Below are 21,410 nucleotides of genomic sequence, written 5' to 3' on the forward strand. Positions count from 1 at the left end.
GGACTGACTGGGGGAGGTGACCGATGCGGTGTCCCTATGTACAAGGGACACAGCATCGGTCTCCTCTCTTCCTGACAGGACGTGGAGCTTTGAGTTTACACACAGAGCTCCACGTCCCTGCTGTCACCGCCGATCACTGGTACCTGGCGGACATCGCGGCCGCCAGGCACGCGCATCGGCTTCTCAGGGATGCGCCGGGCACAGTGTTTCCCCGCTGCACGCCCCCAGCGGCGCACGCGGGGAATGTAAATAGCAGGACGTCCAGGGACGTCCACCCGGCACTTAAGAGCCTCGCTGTGGACGTCTTTCGTCAATAGCGCGGCCCTCTAGTGGTTAAGATCTGTGGGCATGTTTATGCGAGGATACCATATTTCTTCAGGACATCTGTGTACCTTGCAATTTTACTTTCAACATTCTTCTCTGCTTGCTTCTTCAGTTTCATGACGTGCTTCTTTTTGTTATAGTGCAGCTTGGCCTTTGCCTTCCTCTTCTCCTCCAGGGTGGCAGTGATTGCCTGGTACTTCCAGCCAACCTCATGGGCAAGGCGGCCAAGGAGCGCAAACTTGCGTGTTGGCTTCAAGTGCACAATCTTCAGGGCAGCAGGGACCACCATACCTCTTATCGTAAGGAGGTGGGATACCATCAAAGACCTTCAGTAGCTCCAGAGCAGCCTGTCCTCGCTTAGTCACACATAAATTCACAAGAATGAAACTGGAGATAAAACACAGTCCCAATCAGCAAAATACATGTGCGTATGGGTCATGGACTAACATCAGGAAGGGGATAGCATAACAGCTCCATAAATTCCTGTCAAGCCTTATAACATACAATACACTCCGGGTATTTTTCCATAAAAAAAAAACCCCACCATGCTCTGTTCTGTTTGGTGTTTTATGTTTTGTTTATGTACTCATGTCATGTGTTTTCTTTGTGATATTTCTATCACCAGCACTAATCTCCTGATGAAGCTCTTAAAGTGAAACACGTAGCAATACAGCAGTTGCCTCAAACTACAAGTCTTTATATGGATCTGTAATCATTTCTATGATGTTATATATCATTTTTATGGTATTGTTATATCAAGGGGGTTTTGAGGTGGATTTGTGTCTGGCATAAACTATAATAACTATAATAACTATTCTTTTTAATCCTTTGGGCTTTAATGAAATGCCTTTTTATCTTTTGTAAGTCAATAAACGATCTTTTTTAACTATTTTTTTATTTTTTGTCGAATTCCTGAGATATTGAGCACCGTAAAGTCCCATTGTTCTTTTCTGATATTACTGTACAACCAACCTTAGGTTTACCAAAACTATGTGATATGATAACTTTTCTAAACTGACAGGCATATTTATTGGTAGATTGCAGCTATAATTAGGCACCGAGTATAATGTGAAACGTATTAGCTGTATTGCATGCTGTATCTCCTTCCCTCGTTTGCTGTATGGAGTGTCATATGTTTTTGACTCAATACATGTTTGTGGGGAACTTAACTTAACATGTCCTGGTCCCATAGGTATTCATGATGAAGCTCCACACCTCTGTGGAATTGAAATAGCACATGCTTTCCTCAAGTAGCCATGAACCTTAAAGGCAGCAGAGGAAAAGAGGTGTATTTTCCATGGTCATGAATCATTATTTTTCCTCATTGTCACAATAGTCTTAGTTAGGTTAGGACCAATAAAACAAGAAAATGTCATAAATAAAATGTTACATACAGTATCTCACAAAAGTGAGTACACCCTTCACATTTTTGTAAATATTTTATTATATCTTTTCATGTGACAACACTGAAGAAATGACACTTTTCTACAATGTAAAGTAGTGAGTGTACAGCTTGTATAACAGTGTACATTTGCTGTCCCCTCAAAATAACTCAACACACAGCCATTAATGTCTAAACTGCTGGCAACACAAGTGAATACATCCCTAAGTGAAAATGTCCAAATTGGGCCCAAAGTGTCAATATTTTGTGTGGCCATCAGTATTTTCCAGCTCTGCCTTATCCTTCTTGGGCATGGAGTTCACCAGAGCTTCACAAATTGCCACTGGAGTCCACTTCCACTCCTCCATTATGACATGATGGAGCTGGTGGATGTTAGAGACCTTGCGCTCCTCCAACTTCCAAACTGTTTGCGGGCTTTCTTGTGCATCATCTTAAGAAGAGGCTTCCTTCTGGGACAACTGCCATGCAGACCAATTTGATGCCGTATGCGGCGTATGGTTTGAGCACTGACAGGCTGACCCCCACCCCTTCAACCTCTACAGCAATGCTGGCAGCACTTTGGATATAACGCTGAGCATGTGCACTCAACTTCTTTGGTCGACCGTGGTGAAGCCTGTTCTACGTGGTACCTGTCCTGTTAAACTGCTGTATGGTCTTGACCATTGTGCTGCAGCTCAGTTTCAGGGTCTTGGCAATCTTCTTATAGCTTATGCCATTTTTGTGTAGAACAACAATTCTTTTTTTCAGATTCTCAGAGAGTTCTTTGCCATGAGGTGCCAAGTTGAACTTCCAGTGACCAGTATGAGAGAATGAGAGTAATAACACCAACTTTAACACACCTGTTCCCCATTTACACCTGAGACCTTGTAACACTAATGAGTCACATGACACCAGGGAGGGAAAATGGCCAATTGGGCCCAATTTGGACATTTTCACTTAGGAGTGCACTCACTTTTATTGCCAGCATTTTAGAAAAAATGGCTGCGTGTTGAGTTATTTTGAGGGGACAGAAAATGTACACTGTTATACAAGCTGTACACTCACTACTTTACATTGTAACAAAGTGTAATTTCTTCAGTTTTGTCACATGAAAAGGTATAATAAAATATTTACGAAAATGTGAGGGGTGTACTCACTTTTGTGAGATAATGTATGTAAGAGGTACTCTTAGAATACGGGTCTTTGCATCTGCGTGTGTGTGTCCAGCCATTTAGATTTTGGTAGAGTGGTAGCTGGCTGTAAGAGAGTGTGAGCGTGTGTTTGCACTATTTCTATGAGTGGTATTGCCTAGTTTATCTAACCTATTAGTTAACCACTAGCCGACCGCCCACCGCCGTTCTACGTCGGCAAGTTGGCTCGGCTGGGCGAGAGCACGTAGTATAACGTCCTCTCTCCCAGCCGCCACTAGGGGCGCGCGCGCCCCCCCGCTCGCCCCCGACACCCGTGCGTGTGCCCGGTGGGCGCGATCGCCGCCGGGCACACACGATCGCTCGGTACAGAGCGGGGACCGGGAGCTGTGTGTGTAAACACACAGCTCCCGGTCCTGTCAGCAGGGGAAATGCTGGTCTTCGGTTCATACAATGTATGAACCGAGGATCAGTGTTTCCCCTAGTGAGGCCACCCCCCCCCCACAGTAAGAACACACCCAGGCATACTTAACCCCTTCCCCGCCCCCTAGTGTTAACCCCTTCACTGCCAGTGGCATTTTTATAGTAATCCAATGCATTTTTATAGCACTGATCGCTATAAAAATGCCAATGGTCCCAAAAATGTGTCAAAAGTGTCCGAAGTGTCCGCCATAATGTCGCAATACCGAAAAAAAAATCGCTGATCGCCGCCATTACTAGTAAAAAAAAATATAATAAAAATGACATAAAAATACCCCCTATTTTGTAAACGCTATAACTTTTGCGCAAACCAATCAATAAACGCTTATTGCGATTTTTTTTTACGAAAAATATGTAGAAGAAAACGTATCGGCCTAAACTGAGGAAAAAAAATGTTTTTTTATATATTTTTGGGGGATATTTATTATAGCAAAATGTAAAAAATATTCATTTTTTTCAAAATTGTCTCTATATTTTTGTTTATAGCGCAAAAACTAAAAACCGCAGAGGTGATCAAATACCACCAAAAGAAAGCTATATTTGTGGGAAAAAAAGGACGCCAATTTTGTTTGGGAGCCACGTCGCACGACCGCGCAATTGTCTGTTAAAGCGATGCAGTCCCGAATCGCAAAAAAGTACTCTGGTCTTTGGGCAGCAATATGGTCCGGGGGTTAAGTGGTTAAATTTACTGAGAGCAGTGTGTGTTGTCTGTAAAGCCTATGGCCCAGATTCTGGAAGGCGTTACGACGGCGCAACACCATTAGCGCCGTCGTAACTCCTCATCTGGCCCCGGGTATCTATGCGACTGATTCTTAGAATCAGTTGCGCATAGGTAGCCATTAGATCTGACAAGCGTAAGGCTGTTACGCTGTCAGATCTTAAAAGTAATTTTTTTCCCGCCGCTAGGTGTCGCATCGTCACTTTTCCCCGTCGTCTATGCAAATGAGGTAAGTACGGCGATTCCCGAACATACGCGAGGTTGACGCAGCGAATTAACGTCGTTTGCGTAGCGTACCCGACGCGTAAGGTTGCCCCTGCTATTAGCAGGGGCAACCAATGTTAACTATGGCCGTCGTTCCCGCGTCGAATTGAATCAAAATTACGTTGTTTGCGTAAGACGTCCGTGAATGGCGCTGGACGCCATTTACGTATACATCTAGGCAAATGACGTCGGGGCGACGTCATTTAGCGCAATGCACGTCGGGTAATTTACCCGACGGAGCATGCGCAGTACGCTCGGCGTGGGAGCGCGCCTAATTTAAATGGTGCCCGCCCCATTTGAATTGGGCGGGCTTGCGCCGAGCAATCTAACGATAAACCGCCGCAAGTTTACAGGTAAGTGTTCTGAGAATCAGGATTTAAACCTGTAGACCTGCGGCGGTGTAACGTAGAGCTCATACATTACGCTGCCCAGGAGCAGCGCGAATGTATGAGAATCTGGGCCTATGTACTTAAGTGCAGGTGTACTTACCAGAATTGTCAACAGCAAGGCTCCTCACAAGCCTGCTCTTTGTGGTGGCAATGTAGATATTTTTGTGTATGCTGTTTTTTTTAGCACTACCGGTGTCCAAATTGGGGAACTTTGAAGTTTTCACAATAAATGGCGAGCATGCTGGTCTATATGAAAGGAAGAGTTAAAAACGACTTCTTGCGCACCTTCCAGCCTCCATTGCCTCCATACCCCCAGGAACCTGATCCATTACATGCAGTACCAAGGTTTTAACCACTTGACAACTGGGCACTTAAACACCCTTAATAACCAGACCAATTTTCAGCTTTTGGTGCTCTCACGTTTTGAATGACAATAACTCAGTCATACAACACTGTAACCAAATGAAATTTTTGTCCTTTTTTTCCCACAAATAGAGCTTTCTTTTGGTGGTATTTGATCACCTCTGCGTTTTTTTTTTCCCGCTATTAATGAAAAAAGAACGAAAATTTTGTAAAAAAATGAATTTTTCTTCATTTCTATCATATCATTTTGTAAAAAAGTAATTTTCCTCATACATTTGGCCTAAAATGCATACTGCTACATATTTTTGGTAAAAAAAAAAAAAAAAAATTTGGATATTATTTAGTCTGGGTGAAAGTTATAGGGTCTACAAGCTTTGGTACCAATTTCTGAAAATTGAACAATTTGATCACACCTGAAGTACTGACAGCTTCTCTCATTTCTTGAGACCCTAACAAGCCAATAAAGTACAAATACCCCCCAAATGACCCCTTTTTGGAAAGTAGACATTCCAAGGTAGTTAGTAAGAGTCATAGTTAGTTTTTTGAAGTTGCCATTTTTTCCCACAATTCTTTGCAAAATTAAGATTTTTTTTTTTTTTTTTTCATACCAATATTGTCATTATAACAGGTTATTTCTCTCACATGGCATGTATATTCCACAAATGACACCCCAAAATATATTCTGCTGCTCCTCCTGAGTATGGCGATACCACATGTGTGAGACTTTTACACAGCGTGGCCACATACAGAGGCCCAACACCGAAGTAGCAACTTCAAGCATTCTAGGAGCATAAATTACACATCTAATCTCTCAACCACCTATTACACTTTTGAAGGCCCTGGAGCACCAGGACAATGGAAACGCCCACAAAGTGACCCCATTTTGGAAAGCTAACACCCCAACGTATAATCTATGAGGCATAATGAGTCTTTTGAACAGTTCATTTTTTTGCAGATGTTTTTGGAAAATGTGGAAAAAAAATGAAAACGCATTTTTTTTACACAAAGTTGTCCATTTATAGGATATTTCCAACACATAGCATGTACATAGCAAAAATTACACCCCAAAATATATTCTGCTGCTCCTCCTGAGTATGGCGATACCACATGTGTGAGACCTTTACACAGCGTGGCCACATACAGAGGCCCAACACCGAAGTAGCAACTTCAAGCATTCTAGGAGCATAAATTACACATCTAATCTCTCAACCACCTATTACACTTTTGAAGGCCCTGGAGCACCAGGACAATGGAAACGCCCACAAAGTGACCCCATTTTGGAAAGCTAACACCCCAACGTATAATCTATGAGGCATAATGAGTCTTTTGAACAGTTCATTTTTTTGCAGATGTTTTTGGAAAATGTGGAAAAAAAATGAAAACGCATTTTTTTTACACAAAGTTGTCCATTTATAGGATATTTCCAACACATAGCATGTACATAGCAAAAATTACACCCCAAAATATATTCTGCTGCTCCTCCTGAGTATGGCGATACCACATGTGTGAGACTTTTACACAGCGTGGCCACATACAGAGGCCCAACACCGAAGTAGCAACTTCAAGCATTCTAGGAGCATAAATTACACATCTAATCTCTCAACCACCTATTACACTTTTGAAGGCCCTGGAGCACCAGGACAATGGAAACGCCCACAAAGTGACCCCATTTTGGAAAGCTAACACCCCAACGTATAATCTATGAGGCATAATGAGTCTTTTGAACAGTTCATTTTTTTGCAGATGTTTTTGGAAAATGTGGAAAAAAAATGAAAACGCATTTTTTTTACACAAAGTTGTCTATTTATAGGATATTTCCAACACATAGCATGTACATAGCAAACATTACACCCCAAAATATATTCTGCTGCTCCTCCTGAGTATGGCGATACCACATGTGTGAGACTTTTACACAGCGTGGCCACATACAGAGGCCCAACACCGAAGTAGCAACTTCAAGCATTCTAGGAGCATAAATTACACATCTAATCTCTCAACCACCTATTACACTTTTGAAGGCCCTGGAGCACCAGGACAATGGAAACGCCCACAAAGTGACCCCATTTTGGAAAGCTAACACCCCAACGTATAATCTATGAGGCATAATGAGTCTTTTGAACAGTTCATTTTTTTGCAGATGTTTTTGGAAAATGTGGAAAAAAAATTAAAACGCATTTTTTTTACACAAAGTTGTCCATTTATAGGATATTTCCAACACATAGCATGTACATAGCAAAAATTACACCCCAAAATATATTCTGCTGCTCCTCCTGAGTATAGCGATACCACATGTGTGAGACTTTTACACAGCGTGGCCACATACAGAGGCCCAACACCGAAGTAGCAACTTCAAGCATTCTAGGAGCATAAATTACACATCTAATCTCTCAACCACATATTACACTTTTGAAGGCCCTGGAGCACCAGGACAATGGAAACGCCCACAAAGTGACCCCATTTTGGAAAGCTAACACCCCAACGTATAATCTATGAGGCATAATGAGTCTTTTGAACAGTTCATTTTTTTGCAGATGTTTTTGGAAAATGTGGAAAAAAAATGAAAACGCATTTTTTTTACACAAAGTTGTCCATTTATAGGATATTTCCAACACATAGCATGTACATAGCAAAAATTACACCCCAAAATATATTCTGCTGCTCCTCCTGAGTATGGCGATACCACATGTGTGAGACTTTTACACAGCCTGGCCACATAGAGACCCAACATCCAAGAAGCACCATCAGGTGTTGTAGGGACACAAATTACACATCCAATTTCCTTACAATCTATCACATTTTTGAAGGCCCTTCATATTTCTAACACAGCATGTACATACCAAGAATTACACCCTAAAATACATTCTGCTGAGTAATGGGTACAAAAAAAAAGGATTACCTGTGTTTTTAGTAGTGCAATTGTCCACAGGAGGAGAGCCCTGATCCAGGCAGCAGGCAGGGACGTGGTCAGCGACAATGAATGGAATTGTCCAGGCAGCAATATTGTTCATAGTCGGTACATAGCCAGCAGTGCCAAAATATTGGTCCTGGTAGTAAGGCCAGGAAAGAATGGGGACAGGGGTAGAGGCTTCTCCCACCCAAATCTCTTTGAAGCCTCCGGGCAACCAGACCCTAATCTGGGAATGAGAAAACTAAAAAATTAGTTTTTTCATCCAGAAAAACAATTCTGGAGCCCCTCACATGTGTGAGACCCCTGTGTTCCCACTAGCATAGCAGGGTAAAAGATCAATCCAAGGGGCAGGCAAAAAACGTGGTCAAACAGTCCAGGGTCAATTCCAGAGCAGGCAGATGTAGGTACAGTTTAGGGTTAGGCAAAAGAGTGGTCGTATAACAAGCCAGGGTCAGTTCCAGAGAAAGCAGAGGTATTTTTAGCATTAGGCAAAATCGTGGTCGTATAACAGTCCAGGGTCGGTTCCGGAGAAGGCAGAGGTATGTAGAGTGCAGTGGCATAAGGGGTGTGGAGGAAAATGACAGGGAATTTGAATTTTGTTTACCTAATAATTTTCAATAGTGTGGTAACGGCGGAAACATGCACCTAAACAGAGGCCTGGTTGGGAGGGACAATCGGGACAATAAACTGTTGTGTCTCTTCTGACTCCTCCTCTGGCGCACACCCGGCATTTCTTCTGACGGGCTGCACCTGTTCGACGGGGGGGGATTTTGTCAGGAAAGTGCCGTTCGTGAAGTCTGCTCACGCAATCAGTGCGAAGAATGTCTGGTGGCATTTCAGGGAACAAAAGGGCGGTGATAACGTCTTCTTGGTAGAGTAGATATGGAACGGGATTCTGTGTTGCTTTTTTGTAGATAACATAAGAGTTATAGAAGGCCAAACTGAAAAAGTAAATGGACACTTTTTTATACCAGTGACGGGATTTTCGGGAGGGAAGATAGGGTTCAATCATCTGGTCATTGAAGTCTACGCCACCCATAAATAAATTGTAGTCGTAGACACAAGATGGTTTCTGCACTGGGCCGCTTCTTTTGGGGACTTCCACGTAGGTGTCATTGTGGATGGTGGTGAGCATGTGGACATCTCGTCTGTCCCTCCACTTGACAGCCAATAGCTCCTGGTTCCGTAAAGACGTCGTCTCTCCTCGTCTCAGCTTCTGATTCAACAATTTTTGGGGGAAGCCCTTTCTGTTTATTCTCACTGTGCCACATGCTGGGGTGTCTCTCCGGTAAAGATTTCTAAACAGGGGCAAGCTGGTATAAAAATTGTCCACGTAAAGGTGGTATCCTTTTCCAAGTAGTGGATAGATGAGCTCCCAGACGACTTTTCCACTTGTTCCGATGTATTCGGGGCATTCGCGGGGATGTAGTTGGGAGTCCTTCCCTTCGTAAACAATGAAGGAGTAGATGTACCCCGTGTCTCGGTCACACAGTTTGTACATCTTCACCCCATATCGGGCCCTTTTGCTTGGGATGAATTGTTTGATGCCCAGCCTGCCGTGGAATTTTACAAGGGACTCATCTATTGATATATTTTGTTGAGGGGTATATAACTGGGGGAATTTTTCAGAAAAAAAATTTAGAAGTGGCCGAATTTTAAATAATTTGTCAAAAGCAGGGTCATTTCGGGGAGGGCACTGGGTGTTGTCATTATAGTGGAGGAACCGTAGAATCATGAAGTATCGGGATCTGGGCATACGGGATGAGAAGACGGGCATGTGGTGGATGGCTTTGGTAGACCAATAGGAGTACCCTTTGTTTTTTTTTGAGAGACCCATATTGAAGGTCAGGCCTAAGAATATTTTAAACTCCTCTACGGTCAGGTCTCTCCAATGAAAGGGGCGGGCATAGCTGGAATCGGGGTTGCTTAGAATAAATTGCTGAGCGTAGAGATTGCACTGGGCCACAATAGATGACAATAATTCGTCTGTAAAAACTAAATGAAAAAAATCAATCGTGTCAAAATTATCGGTGTTCACCTGTACACCTGGTTGGGCGGTGAAAGGGGGGATACTTGATGCTCCAGAATTCGAAGGCAGCCACAGGGGGTTTTGAAGGCCATAGGGAAGGCTGGCATGGCCCCTATCCCTTTGGGGCAGAGAGGACACCCTACTGGTGCCTGACCTTTGTTGCACTGCTTGCGGGGTGGACGGCACTGCTTGCGGGGTGGACGGCACTGCTTGCGGGGTGGACGGCACTGCTTGCGAGGTGGACGGCACTGCTCGCGAGGTGGACGGCACTGCTTGCGAGGTGGACGGCACTGCACTAGTAGTAGGCTGCTCCACGCCAGAACGCCTTCTTTTAACGGGCACAGGTTCCTCCTCTGAATCAGTATCAGACCGCTTCCTGTTACGGGCTCATAGGCCGAATCGGAATCGGACAGAGACTCCTCACAGCTGTCATCAGACGCCCATAGTTTCTGGAAGGCCTGCTCGGTGGTAAAAAAAATTTTTGCCATACTGGTGGCTAGTGAGGCTGGACTGCAGAACACTGGTGGGCACTAGTGGCACTGCAGTGGCGCAGGTGTAACTGATGGGCAAATGTGGCACTGGTGTGGCTCTGGTTGCACTGCTGTGGCTCTGGGGTCACTGATTAGCAGGCGGCACTGGTGGGCACAGGCGTCACTGCAGTGGTGCAGGTGGAACTGGTGTGGCACTGGTGGGGCACAGATGGCACTGGTGGGGCGCAGATGGCACTGGTGGGGTGCAGATGAGCACTGGTGGGGCGCAGATGAGCACTGGTGGGGTGCAGATGAGCACTGGTGGGGTGCAGATGAGCACTGGTGGGGTGCAGATGAGCACTGATGGGCACAGGTGGCACTGATGGGCACAGGTGGCACTGATGGGCACAGGCAGCACTGATGTGGCTCAGATGACACTGGTGTGGCACTGGTGTGGCTCAGATGACACTGGTGCGGCACTGGTTTGGTACAGGCGGCACTGGTTTGGTACAGGCGGCACTGGTGTGGCACAGGTGGCACTGATGGGCACAGGCGGCACTGATGGGCACAGGTGGCACTGATGGGAACAGGCGGCACTGATGTGGCAAAGATGACACTGGTGTGGCACTGGTGTGGCTCAGATGACACTGGTGCGGCACTGGTTTGGTACAGGCGGCACTGGTTTGGTACAGGCGGCACTGGTGTGGCACAGGTGGCACTGATGGGCACAGGCGGCACTGATGGGCACAGGTGGCACTGATGGGCACAGGCGGCACTGATGTGGTTCAGATGACACTGGTGTGGCTCAGATGACACTGGTGCGGCACTGGTTTGGTACAGGCGGCACTGGTGTGGCACAGGCGGCACTGGTGTGGCACAGGCGGCACTGGTGTGGCACAGGCGGCACTGGTGTGGCACAGGCGGCACTCGTGGGCACAGGCGGCACTCGTGGGCACAGGCGGCACTTGTGGGCACTTATGGGCACAGGTGGCACTTATGGGCACAGGTGGCACTTATGGGCACAGGTGGCAGTGTTGTGGCACTGATGTGGCAGTGTTGTGGTACTTTTGTGGCACTGGTGTTCACTGGTGTAGGACAGGTGGCACTGTTGGGGCACTTGTGGGGCACAGGTGGCACAGATGGCACTAGTGGGGCACAGATGGCACTAGTGGGGCACAGATGGCACTGCCTGGGGCACAGATGGCACTTCCTGGGGGACAGATGGCACTTCCTGGGGGACAGATGGCACTGCTGGGGTAAAGATGGGGCACTGCTGGGCACTGCTGGGCACTGCTGGGCACTGCTGGGGATTGCTGGGCACTGCTGGCACTTACTATGATTTGAAAAAATCTCTCTCCTCTCCTCTCACGCTGCAACGGTGTGAGGAGAGGAGAGAGATGACCTGCATGTGACCCAGCCGCAGGGTTTGTTTACAAATGTGATCGCGCCGTCATTGGACGGCGCGATCACGTGGTAAGGAGCCGCGTCCATTGGCTCCTTACCGCGAGTGCTGTTGCTGCGGGTCCCGTAGACCCGGCGAGCACCGGCGATCGCGTGTGCGCGCCCGCTCGGGCGCGCACAACGCAGTCTCTGGGAGGACGTACATTGACGCCCTCCTAGAGTACAGTAACCGCTCTGTAGCCGTATTTTGGCTATAGGGCGGTTACCAACTGGTTAATATATAAGACCATGCAGGGACAAAGACAGCAACAAAAACTTCAGGTATTTCCTACATCTATTTGATACCCTTTGGTTGAAAAATGACACAAGTCCATCCAGTTCAACCCACTTCAGCTTCTAAAGGTCCAATTCACACTATATGCGGTGACAAACATTGTACCGCATGGTAACACGTCTATCACTGCAGAGACACACAGGAAACAATTGTTTGCCATGTGTATCCTTCACACTGCAACGTAGCCTAGCGGTGTGCTGCAGTGTGCTCTGTTTTAATGTCCAGACATGCTGCATTTTATAACAGTGCACCGGCCCAAATTGCATTGCAATGTCAGGCCCAAATCACACCGCCTGACATTGCAGTGAATGAAGTGTACCTTTTGTACACTTTTTAACATGATTGTAAAGTCTCTTTTTTTTTTTTTTATAAACGTGTTATACTTCCCTCCTATGTGCAGTTGGTTTTGCACAGAACAGCCCTGATCCACCTCTTCTCGGGTCCCTCTTTGCTGCTCTTGGCCCCTTCCTCCTATCAAATGACCCCCCAGCAGATTTCTATGGGGGCACCCAAACTGAATTAGAGCTCCATGTGTCCATTTAGACACAGTGCCCGACCTGACCCCGCCCCCTTTCTCCCCTGATTGGCTGACTGACTTTGATTGACAGCCACAGGAGCCAATGGTGCCACTGCTGTGTCTGAGCCAATCAGGAGGAGTGTCCCAGACGGCTTAGACATTTGTGGACATGCTGGAGATGAAAAGGGGCTCAGGTAAGTAATTAGGGAGATGACGGGGTGGCTGCTACACACAAAAGGTTTTTATCTTAATGCATAGAATGCATTAAGATAAAAAAAACTTCTGCCTTTACAACTTCTTTAGATAAAGACAAAATGAGAAAAAAAAGTGGACGGCGTGTTATGCTAAATCGTGCACCACACTGCCCCCTAGCCACCTGGCAATGCAGAGGGGCTGGAGCCCTGAATCTCTGGCTGCTCTGCGATTTAGTGTGAACTAGCCCTTAATAAAGAGCTGGAGGTACACTCTAGTTCCCCCTTTTTCCTATTGCTACATACCTGTTTTTTTTTTTTTTTGTTATACGCTCCTAGCTAGGTATAAATATATATAAATTACACATAGTGCACACTAATAGGCAGGCTTCATAAAGGGGGCAAATGTGTAGCCATGCCCACTTTTGGTATTTTACCTGTGTTGTCTCTAGCTGTCCCTTGTTGCCTTCAGTTGGGTTTTATGTGTTTGGAACCGCTTTAGAGCAATGACCTAGGCCAGCTGCATCTACCCACTGTGCTGGACCTTGATGAAAGGGAAAAGCATCTGGTTTCCTACATTCGCTGTTCCTCCAGATGTTTGTGAGTTGCCATTTTTTATCACCTTTGTTTATAATAAAGCACTTTTAATTCTACACTTAGTGCCCATTCACACTACCGTGACTTGGAATCCGACTTGTGTCGCTCCAAGTCGTGCGACATGAGAAATTACATTAAAGTGAATGAGAGCCGTCTAAATGCACACTACTGAAGTCGCTCCGACTTCAGAAAAGGTTCCTGTACTACTTCTAGGCGACTTGTACCCATTGATTTCAATGGAAGTTGCCTCCAAAGTCGATTCAGTGTCTTAACTGAAGCAACTTTACAGGAAGAGAAAATAGTTTTCTCAGGCAAACCCCTCCCTCCCACAGAGCTAATTATTGTTTGATTGGCCACTGGCAAAGTTGTTTGTCCTGGAGGCAACTTGAAGTTGCCTCAAAGTTGCCTCAAGTTGCTTTGCAAAGTCGTGCCGACTTTCATGTTGCTGTAGTGTGAATCGGCATTAACCTCTTCCGGCCCGCGCTATAGCCGAATGACGGCTTCAGCGCGGACCTCAAAATCCAAGAGGACGTCATTTGACATCCTCCTGTTTGTTCGTTCCCCGCGCGCGCTCCCGAGCACGCTGCGGGGAAATTCTGTGTTGGCCGTGTCCCCTGGACACAGCCAATTACAGATCGCCGCAAACGGCCAATCAGAGTGGCCGTTTGCGATGCGATCTGTGTGGCCAATGAGAGATGATCTCAAATGTAAACATATGAGATCATCTCTCATTGCCGCCTCTCCCTCCTCACACAGACAGGGCGTGTGAGGAGAGAGAAGGTCTGATTACTGTGATTACTGTGAAAAGTGCCCGTTTACAGTGCCCATCCCAGTGCCCATCCCAGTGCCATCCCAGTGCCCATCCCTGTGCCATCCCAGTGCCATCCCAGTGCCATCCCAGTGCCATCCGTGTTGAACATACAGTGCCATCCCTTTGCCACCTCATCAGTGCCAATCAGTGCCCACCTGTGCCGCCAATCAGTTGCTACCTGTGCCGCCAATCAGTTGCTACCTGTGCCGCCAATCAGTTCCCACCTGTGCCGCCAATCAGTTCCCATCTGTGCCGCCACATCAGTGCCCACCTGTGCCGCCACATCAGTGCCCACCTGTGCCGCCACATCAGTGCCCACCTGTGCCGCCACATCAGTGCCCACCTGTGCCGCCAATCAGTTCCTACCTGTGCCGCCACATCAGTGCCCACCTGTGCCGCCACATCAGTGCCCACCTGTGCCGCCACATCAGTGCCCACCTGTGCCGCCACAACAGTGCCCACCTGTGCCGCCACATCAGTGCCCACCTGTGCCGCCAATCAGTTTCTACCTGTGCCGCCAATCAGTTCCTACCTGTGCCGCCAATCAGTGCACATCTGTGCCGCCACATCAGTGCCCACCTGTGCCGCCACATCAGTGCCCACCTGTGCCGCCACATCAGTGCCCACCTGTGCCGCCAAATCAGTTCCTACCTGTGCCGCCAATCAGTGCACATCTGTGCCGCCAATTAGTGCACATCTGTGCCGCCACATCAGTGCCCACCTGTGCCGCCACATCAGTGCCTACCTGTGCCGCCACATCAGTGCCCACCTGTGCCGCCACATCAGTGCCCACCTGTGCCAATCAGTGCCCATTTGTGCAGCATTATCAGTGCACATCTGTTCAGCATTATTAGTGCACATCTGTGCAGCATTATCAGTGCCTACCTGTGCTGCCAATCAGTGCCCACCTGTTCCGCCACATCAGTGCCCACCTGTGCCGCCACATCAGTGCCCACCTGTGCCGCCACATCAGTGCCACCTCAGTGCCCACCTGTGCCAATCAGTGCCCATCTGTGTAGCATTATAAGTGCACATCTGTGCAGCATTATCAGTGCACATCTGTGCCGTCTCATCAGTGCCCATCTGCTCCGCCAATCAGTGCCCATCTGCTCCACCTCATCAGTGCCGATCTTCTCCACCTCATCAGTGCCCATCAGTGAAGGCTTAGCACACACCTGTGCAGTTGCATCAGCAACCATGTCCAAAAGGTCCAAAAGGTCCTATTCCCTTCAGGAGGCATTCCAAATCATTTCTGCCCCCGACGAGAGCAACGGGGAGCTCTCTCTTTCAGAGTCCCTTTCAAATTCAAATTCTGAGTTGGACGTCAATTATGAGCCCGCCCTCAGTAGCGGAACACTGAGTGACTCAGAGGAGGAAGATAGCCGGCCGGCTAAACGAAGGCGTTCTAGTGAGGAGGCAGTGCCATCCACCAGCACCGCAGTGCCATCCGCCAGCACTGCAGGGCCATCCGCCAGCACTGCAGGGCCATCCGCCAGCACTGCAGGGCCATCCGCCAGCACCGCAGTGCCTCGGCAACAAACTTCCAGGACCCATGCCAGCCTTCCCTATGCCCTTCAGAACCCCTTGTGGCTTCCTCCTAATTCAGGAGAAGCCAACATTCCCCCTTTCACGGCCCAGCCAGGAATCCAAGTGGACACAGAGAATTTTTCACCAATCAATTATTTTAACCTCATGTTCACAGAGGACATGCTATCCGAAATTGTGGCCCAGTGCAACCGATTTGCACAGCAATTTATTAAAAATAATCCCACGTCATACCATGCCCGTCCCTTCCAGTGGAGAGACCTTACGGTGGAGGAGTTTAAAATTTTTTTAGGCCTAACATTTTGTATGGGACTCAACCCAAAAAACACTTACCGTGCCTTTTGGTCCAAAAACCCGATCTACCACATGCCCATCTTCTCCAGCGTAATGCCCAGATCCCGATACTTTGCCATAATGAGATTCCTACATTTCAACGACAATACCCAGAGCCATCCCCGAAATCATCCAGAACATGACAGACTTTTCAAAATTCGGCCCTTACTGAATTATTTTTCAGAAAAATTCCCCCAATTATATACCCCGGACCAACACATCTGTGTGGATGAATCGCTTGTTAAATTTAGTGGCAGACTACAAATAAAGCAATTCATCCCCAGCAAAAGAGCCCGCTATGGCGTGAAGGTCTACAAATTGTGTGACCGAGTCACAGGATACCTGTATGCCTACAGAGTATACGAAGGCAAGGACACCCAGCTCAATCCCCCTAATTGCCCAGACTACTTGGGATCAAGTGGCAAAATTGTTTGGGAACTCATTAACCCCCTATTGGAAAAAGGCTATCATCTATACGTAGATAATTTCTACACCTCTCTTCCCCTGTTCCACAACCTGCACCGGAAGCAGACGCCAGCATGTGGCACCGTCAGAAACAATAGGAAAGGCTTTCCTCAAAGCCTGGTGAACACAACGCTGAAAAGAGGAGAATCAGCAAGTCTGCGTAACAATGCGGTTCTGGCGGTGAAGTGGAAGGACAGAAGAGACGTGTACATGCTATCTTCCATCCATAATGATACCGTCGTTGAAACCCGCAGAAGGCGTGGCACCACCATCCGAAAGCCCACTTGCATCCAGGACTATAATTTGTTTATGGGGGGGGTCGACTTCAACGACCAGATGCTTGAACCCTATCTTGCTACAAGAAGAACGTACCATTGGTACAAAAAAGTTGCCATTTATTTTTTTCAATTGGCCATATACAATTCTTATGTAATTTACAGCAACTCCACCCAAAACCCCAAACAGTTCCTTGGCTACCAAGAGGACCTTATCACTGCCCTTATTTTCCCGAACGGCCCACCCCAAACCATCCGATCTGATGTTTTAAGTCGTCTCGCCGAACGTCATTTTCCCGATAAAATCCCTCCCACAGAAACAGGCCGACGACGTCAAAAAAAATGCAAGGTATGCGCCAGTGATGGAGTCAGACGAGACACATCTTTCCATTGTGTGGATTGTCCTTCCCAACCAGGCCTCTGTATAATTAACTGTTTTCGCCGTTACCACACCAAACTAAAGTATTAATCCTCCGTTCCTGCCTTCACACACCTTCACACCCCTTATGCCACCGCCTGCTCTGTAACTGACCCCGGCTTGTTTTTTGACCACGATTCTGCCTAATGATTTTGTAATACCTCTGCCCGATATGGAACTGACCCCGGCTTGTTTTTTGACCACGATTCTGCCTAACGATTTTGTAATGCCTCTGCCCGATTTGGAATTGACCCTGGACTGTTTTTTCGACCATTCTTCTGCCTAACGATTCTGTACTGCCTCTGCCTGATCTGGAACTGACCTCGGACTGTTTGACCATGTTTTTGCCTGCCTCATGGACTGATCTTGTACCCTGCTACTGAACTAGTGGGAACACAGGGGTCTCACATATGTGAGGGGCGCCAGAAAAGTTTTTCTGGATGAAGAAAACTTTTTTGTTTTCTCATCCTAGATTAGGGTCTGGTTGCCCGGAGGCTTCAAAGAGATTTGGGTGGGAGAAGCCTCTACCCCTGTCCCCATTCTGTCCTGAACGAGGCCCTACTTCTGCCTGCTGCCTGTAGGACCTATGCCATCATGCCTCTGCCTGTTGCATGAACTGACCACCTGCACTAACCCTGACGGGACAGTATCCCTGCCTGGACGTTGCTGACCAAGTCCCTGCCTGCTGCCTGGACCAGTGCTATCCTGCTGTAGAACTGCGCTACTATTACCACAGGTAATCTTTTGTTTACGCTTTGCTCAGCATAATGTATTTTGAGGTGTAATTCTTGGTATGTGCATACTATGTGTCTCTGGAACACCTGACGGTGTTCCTTGCATGTTGGATCTCTGTATGTGGTCAGGCTATGTAGAAGTCTCACACATGTGGTATTGTTGTACTCAGGAGGAGTAGCAGAATGTATTTTGGGGTGTAATTTTTGCTATCTAAATGCTATGTGTTGGAAATATCTTAGAAACATACAACTTTGTGTAAAAAAAATGCGTTTTCATTTTTCTTCCACATGTTCCAAAAACTTCTGGAAAAAAATGAACCATTCAAAAGACTCATTATGCCTCATAGATTATACGTTGGGGTGTTCGCTTTCCAAAATGGGGTCATTTTGTGGGTAATTCCATTGTCCTGGTGTTCCAGGGCCTTCAAAAGTGTAATAGGTAGTCAACTAGTTAGATGTGCAATGTATGCTCCTAAAACCCCTGATGGCGCTTCCTGCATGTTGGGCCTCCGTATGTGGCCAGGCAGTGAAAAAGTCTCACACATGGGGTATCATTTTACTCAGGAGGAGTAGCAGAATGTATTTTGGGGTGTAATTTTTGCTATGTACATGCTATGTGTTGGAAATATCTTATCAATGGACAACTTTGTGTAAAAAAAATGCGTTTTCATTTTTTTTCCACATTTTCCAAAAACTGCTGGAAAAAAATAAACCGTTCAAAAGACTCATTATGCCTCATAGATTATACGTTGGGGTATTAGCTTTCCAAAATGGGGTCACTTTGTGGGTAATTCCATTGTCCTGGTGTTCCAGGGCCTTCAAAAGTGTAATAGGTAGTCAACTAGTTAGATGTGCAATTTATGCTCCTAAAACCCCTGATGGCGCTTCCTGCATGTTGGGCCTCCGTATGTGGCCAGGCAGTGAAAAAGTCTCACACATGGGGTATCGTTTTACTCAGGAGGAGTAGCAGAATGTATTTTGGGGTGTCATTTGTGGTATGTACATGCTATGTGTTGGAAATATCTTATCAATGGACAACTTTGTGTAAAAAAAATGCGTTTTCATTTTTTTTCCACATTTTTCAAAAACTGCTGGAAAAAAATAAACCGTTCAAAAGACTCATTATGCCTCATAGATTATACGTTGGGGTATTAGCTTTCCAAAATGGGGTCACTTTGTGGGTAATTCCATTGTCCTGGTGTTCCAGGGCCTTCAAAAGTGTAATAGGTAGTCAACTAGTTAGATGTGCAATTTATGCTCCTAAAACCCCTGATGGCGCTTCCTGCATGTTGGGCCTCCGTATGTGGCCAGGCAGTGAAAAAGTCTCACACATGGGGTATCGTTTTACTCAGGAGGAGTAGCAGAATGTATTTTGGGGTGTCATTTGTGGTATGTACATGCTATGTGTTGGAAATATCTTATCAATGTACAACTTTGTGTAAAAAAAATGTGTTTTCATTTTTTTTCCACATTTTCCAAAAACTGCTGGAAAAAAATAAACCGTTCAAAAGACTCATTATGCCTCATAGATTATACGTTGGGGTATTAGCTTTCCAAAATGGTGTCACTTTGTGGGTAATTCCATTGTCCTGGTGTTCCAGGGCCTTCAAAAGTGTAATAGGTAGTCAACTAGTTAGATGTGCAATTTATGCTCCTAAAACCCCTGATGGCGCTTCCTGCATGTTGGGCCTCCGTATGTGGCCAGGCAGTGAAAAAGTCTCACACATGGGGTATCGTTTTACTCAGGAGGAGTAGCAGAATGTATTTTGGGGTGTCATTTGTGGTATGTACATGCTATGTGTTGGAAATATCTTATCAATGGACAACTTTGTGTAAAAAAAATGCGTTTTCATTTTTTTTCCACATTTTCCAAAAACTGCTGGAAAAAAATAAACCGTTCAAAAGACTCATTATGCCTCATAGATTATACGTTGGGGTATTAGCTTTCCAAAATGGGGTCACTTTGTGGGTAATTCCATTGTCCTGGTGTTCCAGGGCCTTCAAAAGTGTAATAGGTAGTCAACTAGTTAGATGTGCAATTTATGCTCCTAAAACCCCTGATGGCGCTTCCTGCATGTTGGGCCTCCGTATGTGGCCAGGCAGTGAAAAAGTCTCACACATGGGGTATCGTTTTACTCAGGAGGAGTAGCAGAATGTATTTTGGGGTGTCATTTGTGGTATGCACATGCCATGTGAGAGAAATAAGCTATTACAATGACAATTTTGAGAAATTTTTTAAATGAAAAATAAAAATCTTAATTTTGCAAAGAATTGTGGGAAAAAAACACAACTTCAAATAACTCACCATGCCTCTTAATAAATACATTGGAATGTCTACTTTCCAAAAAGGGGTTATTTTGGGGGCATTTGTACTTTCCTGGCTTGTTAGGGTCCCAAGAAATGAGATAGGCCTTCAGTACATCAGGTGTGATCAGATGTGACAATTTTTTATGATTTGCACTATAGCTTGTAGACTCTAAAACTTTCACACAGACCAAATAATTTCCAAAAATTTTGGGTTATTTTTATCAAAGACATGTAGCAGTATAAATTGTGGCCAAAATTTATGAAGAAATATTAATAATTTGCAAAATGTTATCACAGAAACTAAGAAAAAATCATTTTTTTTCCAAATTTTCGGTCTTTTTTCATTAATAGCGCAAAAAATAAAAAACCCAGAGGTGATCAAATACCACCAAAAGAAAGCTCTATTTGTGGGAAAAAAAGGACAAAAAAATAATTTGGGTACAGTGTTGCATGACTGAGTAATTGTCATTCAAAGTGTGACAGCAGTGAAAGCTGAAAATTGCTCTGGGCAGGAGGGGTGTTTAAGTGCCCAGTAAGCAAGTGGTTAAAGCGGGGGTTCACCCTAAAAAACTTTTTTTTTCTAGCATGCCATCAAGCATACTAGCGCGATCTACAGTACACCTTTATTTTATTTTTTGGCGCAGTACTCACAGTTTACTGCTGTAGTGAAGTTTCAGACTCCCCGCGGGGAATGGGCGTTCCTATGCAGAGGGAAGATGATTGACGGCCGGCTATGGCGTGTCACGCTTCCCGAAGATAGCCGAAATAGGACTTGCCTCTTCACGGCACCTGCGCAGTCAGCTCCGATGTCTGTGCGCAGGCGCCGTATAGCGCCGTGAAGAAGCAAGTCCTATTTCGGCTATCTTTGGGACGCGTGACGCGCCATAGCCGGCCATAAATCATCTTCCCTCTGCATAGGAACGCCCATTCCCCGCGGGGAGTCTGAAACTTCACTACAGGATTAAACTGTGAGTACGGCTCGAAAAAAAAAAAAAGGCATACTGTAGC

The 21,410-nt window shown here is 46.1% G+C and overlaps 1 protein-coding gene across 1 annotated transcript in view; it reads right to left on the minus strand.

Annotated features, from left to right (window-relative positions):
- Positions 1 to 332: 332 nt before the first annotated feature.
- Positions 333 to 21,410, minus strand: part of LOC120936718 (putative 60S ribosomal protein L13a protein RPL13AP3) — a 45,954-nt gene continuing 24,876 nt past the window's right edge. Inside the window, 2 exon segments of the mRNA XM_040349326.1 lie at positions 333 to 614; positions 616 to 711. Of these exon segments, the coding sequence (XP_040205260.1) occupies positions 353 to 614; positions 616 to 711 (358 nt within the window). The 3' untranslated portion in view covers positions 333 to 352.

The sequence above is a fragment of the Rana temporaria genome, chromosome 1 (assembly GCF_905171775.1).
Source record: "Rana temporaria chromosome 1, aRanTem1.1, whole genome shotgun sequence".
In the NCBI taxonomy this organism is placed as follows: Eukaryota; Metazoa; Chordata; class Amphibia; order Anura; family Ranidae; genus Rana; species Rana temporaria.